Source organism: Chenopodium album, chromosome 16 (genome assembly GCF_948465745.1).
Source record: "Chenopodium album chromosome 16, dcCheAlbu1.1, whole genome shotgun sequence".
NCBI classification, from domain to species: Eukaryota; Viridiplantae; Streptophyta; class Magnoliopsida; order Caryophyllales; family Amaranthaceae; genus Chenopodium; species Chenopodium album.
In genome coordinates, this window is record NC_137849.1 from 27,593,798 (window position 1) to 27,602,182 (window position 8,385).

The 8,385-nt window shown below is 34.2% G+C and overlaps 1 protein-coding gene and 1 long non-coding RNA gene across 2 annotated transcripts; both read left to right on the plus strand.

Moving 5' to 3' along the window:
- Window positions 1-161: 161 nt before the first annotated feature.
- On the plus strand, window positions 162-4,225 carry LOC145586335 (glutamine synthetase cytosolic isozyme-like). Its single transcript, XM_081643125.1, has 11 exons — window positions 162-359; window positions 780-819; window positions 946-1,049; window positions 2,071-2,119; window positions 2,243-2,349; window positions 2,437-2,524; window positions 2,799-2,927; window positions 3,025-3,099; window positions 3,206-3,297; window positions 3,404-3,563; window positions 3,800-4,225. Exons 1-11 carry the CDS (start codon window positions 286-288, stop codon window positions 3,950-3,952), a joined length of 1,071 nt encoding a protein of 356 aa, XP_081499251.1. The 5' UTR covers window positions 162-285; the 3' UTR covers window positions 3,953-4,225.
- Window positions 4,226-5,517: 1,292 nt separating this feature from the next.
- On the plus strand, window positions 5,518-6,480 carry LOC145585060 (uncharacterized). Its single transcript, XR_014100539.1, has 3 exons — window positions 5,518-5,869; window positions 6,006-6,097; window positions 6,187-6,480. It is a non-coding gene; the product is annotated as an uncharacterized LOC145585060 (long non-coding RNA).
- Window positions 6,481-8,385: the final 1,905 nt, after the last annotated feature.

An 8,385-nucleotide genomic window follows, 5' to 3' on the forward strand; every position in this document is an offset into this window, starting at 1 on the left:
ACCTCTGATTCTAATTAAACAAAACCAAGGAATGATCCATCCCATCCATAATCGTTTCGGTTCGGCTCAAAGCCAAACCCACACCCCGATTTGACAGCTCTTGGCCGTATTAACGACTTCCTCCCACTATTCTATTCAATAAATAATCATAATTTTTCTCTATAAAATTAGAACTTCTCCACGTCTCTGAAAATCATATTCTGAAAGTCTCATAAAAAGAGAAAGATCTCTTTATTATTTTCCAATCAATCAACCAAATTGTTTCATCCAAATCCCAAAAAAAATATGTCGCTTCTTTCCGATCTTGTTAACATTAATCTCTCAGACTCCACTGATAAGGTCATTGCTGAGTACATATGGTCAGTTTCCTCCACTGTTTTTGCACATCATGTTTTTCACGATATCAAGCTTTTTCTTTCTATACTTATTTTTGTTTTTTGTTCCTATGTTCTTGCTGATTTTTACCCTTCATAAAAGGAAAAAAAAAAAAAAATCATAAAATTATTTACACTGATATATTTGTTTGGCCTTATTTGTTCTGTTCTTGCTTCTTTTTTTTTTTTTTTTTTTTTTTTTTTTTTTTTGTTGAACAATCAAAAGTGCCAATAATTCAAAGAAGTATTTTATACTAGTTTATATTATACCCTTTATTGTGTACATTATTTTTCACCAAACTGTTAGTATTGGGAACAAATATGTAAATAATTAGTGGGGTTTTAGGCAGGTCAAAATTAGTACTTTGGAATACTCTGAAATCATGTGCTGTTAATTTATTTCAGGATTGGTGGATCTGGTATGGACATGAGAAGTAAAGCAAGAGTAAGGATTACCTTGTTCTATTTTGGACATTAATCATACAACCCAACATTTTTTTTAGAAAAAATGTTTATTTTGGAAAGTTGGCAAAAATATTCTAATTTTGTTTTTATACATGGTTTTGTATAGACACTCAATGGACCAGTTTCTGATCCAAAAGAGTTGCCAAAATGGAATTATGATGGATCTAGCACTGGTCAAGCTCCTGGTGAAGACAGTGAAGTCATTCTCTAGTATGTTCTTTTGTGTTTTACTCCGTACTTCACTTCCCTTTCTTTCATGTAATTCCTAATTCATGTTTCGCCAATTCCATATTAGTTGACATGTTTATTTTATCACGTTTGGTAATGCATATATGTAGCCGTGTTTATGCCTAACCGGCTGATAACTAAATGTTATAAATAGTTACAAATCTAACCGGATATCACGTGACTATTTTTTTCTAATCTATATTCTATAAACTACAAACAAAAGCTAGTCAAAGCTAATTGTTCGTACAAACAAAAGCTGGTTGTGCATTCAATATATTAAACTAGAAAAATGTTTGTTTAGTGAATCACAAATCTTGTATGTACAAAAAACTAAATAATTAAAAAAGAAAAATAACTAGGTTGTTATATTGAGAGAGCTTTGAGATGATGACATGAATTATATACGAAGTACAGCATATGATATGAATGATTCTTGCTCCTGTTAGTTTTGAACTGGAGCCTGACTTCCCTCAACCATATGCATCACTAGTACCTGTAATCCATACCTATTGACACAAAAATTATGTACACCATTTAAGTAGAGAGGACAGCAATACAACTCAAATCTGTCTGAATGTTCATTAAACTATGTGTAATTGTCAATCATATTCACAATTCAATGCTTGATAGGTTACTGTTGCGAACTTTGGCCCTACTCGAATTCAAATATTGCCCAAACAATCATGTTATTATAGTTTTAGTGGTCCATGAGTTTATTGTTGGCTTGTTGTCTTGGTTCAAAGGAATGTTTTCGAGCTCAAATATCGCTTTCGTATCCTAACATTTTAGGAGAAGATAGGTACAGGAAGATGATTCCTTGTAGTGAAATAGTATTTGGAAATAATGTTTTTTTTTTTTTTTTGGAATTTTTTTTTCGTGTAAATTTATCTGTGAGGTAGCTGTTTTAATAATGGATTTATTTAATTATAGCCCACCTGATAATCAGGTTTACATTGGTCTCAGTTGATTATTCATTTTTAACTTTGTTCTGTTTTTGAATTAGCCCACAAGCTATCTTCAAAGATCCATTCAGGAGGGGCAACAATATTCTTGTAAGTTTTTCCTTTTTTTTCTATCATGTTAAACATTTTTTACTTTCTTTACTAGTATAAATTTGTTTGTAATTAAGCTATATATGGTATGTACAACAATTTACATTCTGGTTCTGGCAACAGGTCATGTGCGACGCATATACCCCTCAAGGAGAACCAATCCCCACCAACAAGAGACACGATGCTGCAAAGATATTCAGCCATCCAGGTGTAGCTGCTGAAGTGCCTTGGTAAAATTATTTGCAATGGTGCTTTGCTAATTCTTGTTTTGATATTCTTCATGAAGTTATAATCTTGTATTCTTGTGAAATGCACAGGTATGGTATCGAGCAGGAGTACACCTTGCTGCAAAAGGACGTTAATTGGCCCATTGGCTGGCCTGTCGGAGGTTTTCCTGGTCCACAGGTGATTTGACTTGCTTAATTATTTGGTTGTGCTTTCTGCAAAGAAATATGAGCAGGACACAGCCAAAATGAAGTATAGACAAGAATAGCTTTTTTTATTTTTTGTAAGAAGAAGAAAAACAGGTTTAGGCAATCTATGGATGAAATTTATTTCTTGTCTAGAATTGCAATGCAATTTGCTTCTTGTTGTGGCTTCTGGTTTCGACGTCACTAAAACTATAATTAGCTAATGAAGGGCTGGTAATAATGTGACTACTTGGGTGTATTGTATACAGGGCCCCTACTACTGTGGTATTGGTGCTGATAAAGCTTTTGGAAGGGACATTGTTGATTCACACTACAAGGCTTGCCTTTATGCAGGAATTAACATCAGTGGAATCAATGGAGAAGTGATGCCAGGACAGGTAAAGTGAATAATGCTTTCGATAACTGCACGACCTGTGAAACTTGACTTTGTGATTGTTCCTGTGTTTAAAACTCTCTATCTTTATCTTTCTGCAGTGGGAATTCCAAGTCGGTCCATCAGTTGGAATCTCTGCTGGAGATGAGTTGTGGGTAGCTCGTTACATTTTGGAGGTATTTTAACAACATATGTATTCATCTAAGTGAATTTGCATTTCCTTTAGTATAGAACATAATTTTGAATGTCAATATGAAATGTCCATTGGTTGTATGTTGACAGAGGATTACTGAGATTGCTGGAGTGGCTCTTTCTTTTGATCCAAAGCCAATTCCAGGTGATTGGAACGGTGCTGGTGCTCACACAAACTACAGGTGCTTGATTTTTGCATTAATCAGTTCATGTACTATTTGTATATACGGAGTAATGTGTTCGCAATGTTAAGTAAGTATCGCTAAAGGGCAATTTTGATGATTGTAGCACAAAGTCCATGAGGGAAGATGGTGGCTATGAAATCATTAAACAAGCTATTGAAAAGCTTGGATTAAGGCACAAGGAACACATTGCTGCTTATGGTGAAGGAAATGAACGTCGTCTCACTGGTAAACACGAAACAGCAAGCATTTCAACCTTCCTGTGGGTAAGTGTAAATTCTTTTACACTAAGTGTGTCAATCCCAGAGTGTTATCCTTATTTATACTGCATTATAGTATTCCTTGTATTAGTTGTAATTACAGTTTCTGCAGTATTGTTAGTATTTACCTTTTCTTTTCATCCTGTTTTTGTATTTGATCAATTGCCAGCCCTGTTAATGTTATTGTCACATTAAATGAGAGTAGACTTCTCAGCAAAATTGAATTCTTAAATTACCTGCAGGGAGTAGCCAACCGAGGTGCATCAGTTCGTGTTGGACGAGACACTGAAAAGGAGGGAAAAGGATATTTCGAGGACAGGAGGCCGGCTTCTAACATGGACCCTTACGTCGTTACTTCCATGATTGCAGAAACCACCATTCTTTGGAAACCATAGAGTACCAAGCTTCAAGCGTTAACCACCCTTTCTATATTAAGTCATTTGCTTTAAATCAGCAGCTTTCTACTCAAGCTGTTAGGATTTTTCGATTTTCTATACATAATGGCCATTGTGTAAGTCATTGCTTTGCTTAAGCTGCTTTACACGCTAAATAACACCAATTCCTTGCACTAATTAGTTCCTAAAAATTGTTGTATCTTTTTCCTTCCAAACAAATATTGAAGAAATAAAGTATTTTATAGGGCTATTTGCCTATTTCTACTGCTGTAATTATGCTGTTAATTATATGATTTTTCACAAAATAAACCCATTAGTATGTTTCAACTAACCAATATTTAATGTTCTTTCCCAAAAAAAAAAAAAAAAAAAAAAAAAAAGACCTATTCAATATTTTTAGTAAGTTTTTGGATAATATCATTACTTCCACACTTTTAATTTATTCTTTCCAGAGCAACTTTATGAATAAAAATAGGTCATTTTCATTTATACTGGGGCATCAACTTTTGTGTGTGGCTGTGTGGCCAGCCACAAGTAACCCCTAATCAAGTAATCCTCAACTGACTGAATAAACTTTGACCGAGAAACCCCTAAACGACCTAGTAACCCCCTGACCGACCTAATAACCTCCTGATCAAGTAACCCCTGACCGCGTGAGTAATCTCCGACCAAGTAACCTATACTAACCAAGTATTCCCTGTACGTTGTTATACAAAGTGTCGAGAAAGTTGTAGAAGCCAAAATTCAAACATCATTAACCAAAAAAAAAAAACTTAAATCGGTTGAATTTACAAATTAACTTTAAATTGAGGGAGAAAAATGAAAAATTAAATTGACAATGCAAATTGTATACAGTAGAATAGAGAGAATTTAAGGTCGTAAAGATGACGAAAAATTGAGGAAAAAGAGGAGAGAGAAGATGGAAACTTGTAGAGAACATCGAGGAGTTCTTAAAGAGCACCCATATTGGTGAGTTACTCACTTATTTCTCTCTCCTACCTTTTTCTTTCCACATCATCTCCACATCATATTCCACTTACTTCTTAAAGAGCACCCATATTAGTGAGTCATCCCAACATTCTCTCTCCTATATTTTTCAATATCCCACCTACTATTAATATTATTTTTATTTTATTTTTATGATAACAAATTTATTGTTTTATAAAAAATAGTCATAACTTAATTTTATAATACAATTAATTAATAATCTTATGTTTTAATTACTATCTCTTTTAACTACTCCGACACTACTACAAAATTAGCCAAAGAGACCCAATATAAAAGACCTGTTATCTACATAACCGGTCTCTTTGGTCCAAGAGACCGTTTATTGTTAATAACAGGTCTCAAACTTCACTTTTTTGAGGGTAAAAATATTTGAAAGACCTGTTATCTAAGAAAACGGGTCTTTAGCGTATTTTCAAATTTATTTTCTTTTTAATAAAAATAGTTAGAGACCCATTATTTAAGAAAACTAGTCTCTCCTTTTTTTCAAAAGAAAATAATATTAAAAAAATAATTAGGAGAGACCTGTTATGCCATTTAACAGGTCTCTCTTATTTACCAAAAAAAAAAATGAAACTCTAATTGCTTCACACCTCTCCATTCCATGCCTCCTCTCTCCTTTCTACTCCTCCTCTCCCTCATCGCTCTCCTTCCTTCTTCCTCCTTTCCCTCTCTCATCCCTTCTTTCTTCTCGTCCTATCTCTAACCCCTGTAAAATCAAAGTACATTCACAATATTTCCAATGTTTTATCTGTTTTCCTCATTCCCCAATTTCACTCTCTCCCTTTTTTCTCTCTCCTAAATTTACACTTGGTTCAGCAGAACAACAAACAAGCATGAGTAGAGGCAACGGAGTAGGCTACGATCGACACATTACGATCTTCTCTCTTGAAGGTCGTCTCTTCCAAGTTGGTACGCTCAATTTCATCCTCAAGATCTATCATCTCAATCCAACTTTTTCATATTTCGATCATTTTCTAGGGTTTTTCGCTATTTTTATTTTTATCCCCTTTTCACATTTTTGTGGGGTTCAATTTTTTTATATCAGAATATGCGTTTAAGGCAGTTAAATCTGGTGGAATTACATCGATTGTTGTTCGTGGGAAAGATTCAGTTTGTGTCGTAACCCAGAAAGTTCCTGTTAGTAATTTTCCTCTTTTTTTAACCCATAAATTTTTGATGTTTTGGGGGTGTTTTCTGATTGTTTATGGTTGATGTTTGGATTACAGGACAAGCTTTTGGATCAAACTAGTGTTTTCACACCTTTTCAAAATTACCAATTTTGTGTTTGGAATTAGTTGCCGATTGATGTTTAGTTTTCGATGTTTAATTACATGATGATTTTGTGTATAATTTTGCGTGTTTGTTTTTGAGGTTGTAGGTAAAGATCTACAAGTTTCAAGTGAAGAAATTTGTAATTGAAGATCTTTGAAGATCGAAGTTATCTTTTATAGAGTTTCTTTATTATTATATTTTGTGTATTGGATTTTCATTGATATTTAATATTAGTAATATGTTTGTAATTTGAGTTATATGAAATTTAAATAATTATTTTGTACGTTTTATTTCATAAATGTAAAAATTAAAATTGAAATTTAAATACAATAAAAGTTATATTGATAAATTAAATAATTTTTTTTATTATAAATGAGGCCAAAGAGACCCGTTAGGTTAATAAGCGGTCTCATTTTTTCTGAAAAAGAGACTGCGTTTCTTAAATAGGCGGTCTCAGTTTTCTGGAAAATGAGACTGCCTATCTCACATAGGCGGTCTCAGTTTTCTAAAAAATGAGACTGCCTTTCTTAGATAGGCGGCCTCAGTTTTTTAATACTAGAGACCGCCTCTAATAAAGCAGCCTCTTTGCCAAAGAGACCGCCTCTAAGGTAGTCTCTTTGGCCTATTTGGACGGGTCTCTCTGGCCAATTTTGTAATAGTGCGAAATAAATTAGTCTAGTTGAGATTTGTGGTTTTAAACTTATTAAAATAACTAAATATGATATATTATTATTACAATTAAAACAACATTATTACAATTAATATTATTGGCTTGCTAAAATAGTACGTTACAACTAATATGGGAAAACATAACATCGGATAAATCATTAAACAAGAAAAGCTTTCTCCAACTACTAATTACCTTCATGCATTACCAAAACGATGCCATATACTATGAATGGTTCGTTGTTACCTTGATTTGATGGTTCACTAACATTTTGAGGTAGGTCAGAGATAAATTCAGATGCATCATAGTTCAAATAGTTTTCTCGCTCATCTTCAACTATCATATTGTGCATGATAATACAAGCCATCATAATTTTCCATAATATTTCTATTGACCGTGCGAGAGCTAGTTGTCGTATTATTGCGAATCGAGCTTGTAACACTCCAAAGGCACGTTCAACATCTTTTCGATAACTTTCTTGCTTTTGTGTAAATAATCTTTATTTAGTGGTCTGTGGAAGCTTGATTGCTGAGATAAATGCTGCCCATTTTGGATATATACCATCTGTAAGGTAGTATCTCATATTGTATGTATTTTCGTTGACGTTGAAGCTAACTTGTGGGGCTTGACCTTCACCAATATCATCGAACATTGGAGACCGCTGGAGTACATTATATCATTAAGGGAGCCTGGTTTGCCAAAAAAAGCATGCCATATCCACAAGTCTTGTGACGCAACAGCTTCTAAAATTATGGTTGCAGTTTTACTTCTTCCTTGGTACATTTCTTTCCATGCACGCGGACAATTTTTCCATTCCCAATGCATGTAGTCAATGCTCCCCAACATACCAGGAAATCCACAGGCATTACTTTCACGAAGAAGTCGTTCGACATCCGTTGGTGTTGCTCTCCTCAAGTACTCTTGACCAAAATTTGAGATAATCCCTTCAACAAAGTGTCCAAGACACTCTTTTGCTGTGCTAGCCGCAATTTTGAGGTATTCATCAACTGCATTTGCTGATGAACCTTAAGCCAACATCCTCATAGCTACTGTGCATTTTTGTAACGTAGATGCATCGAGTCTTCCAGTAGCATCAGGCCTTTGTTGAAAGTATACATCATTTTCGCTTAGTTTTTTAACAATGCGTTGGAAGACATGTTTACGCATACGAAATCTTCGACGGAACATAGCATCATTGTAAAGAGGTTGGGGGCTAAAGTAGTTGTTGTATAATCGTGTGTCGGCATCTTCACGGTCTCTTGGTACATACTCCCTTTTTTTCATAGAAGCAGGAGTGAATGAGACTTGAAAAGTAGAGGTTACAAGGGGTACAACAGTTGAGTTGATTGCTTCCTCAATTAATTCCTCTTCTTTATGCTGCTGAGTAATTGATTCATGTCACTCTACATAATCATTCACCATGTATTCAAAAACTCCTAAACTCGATGAACTAGATTAATTTGAATCAGAGTTTATTTTTGGATAT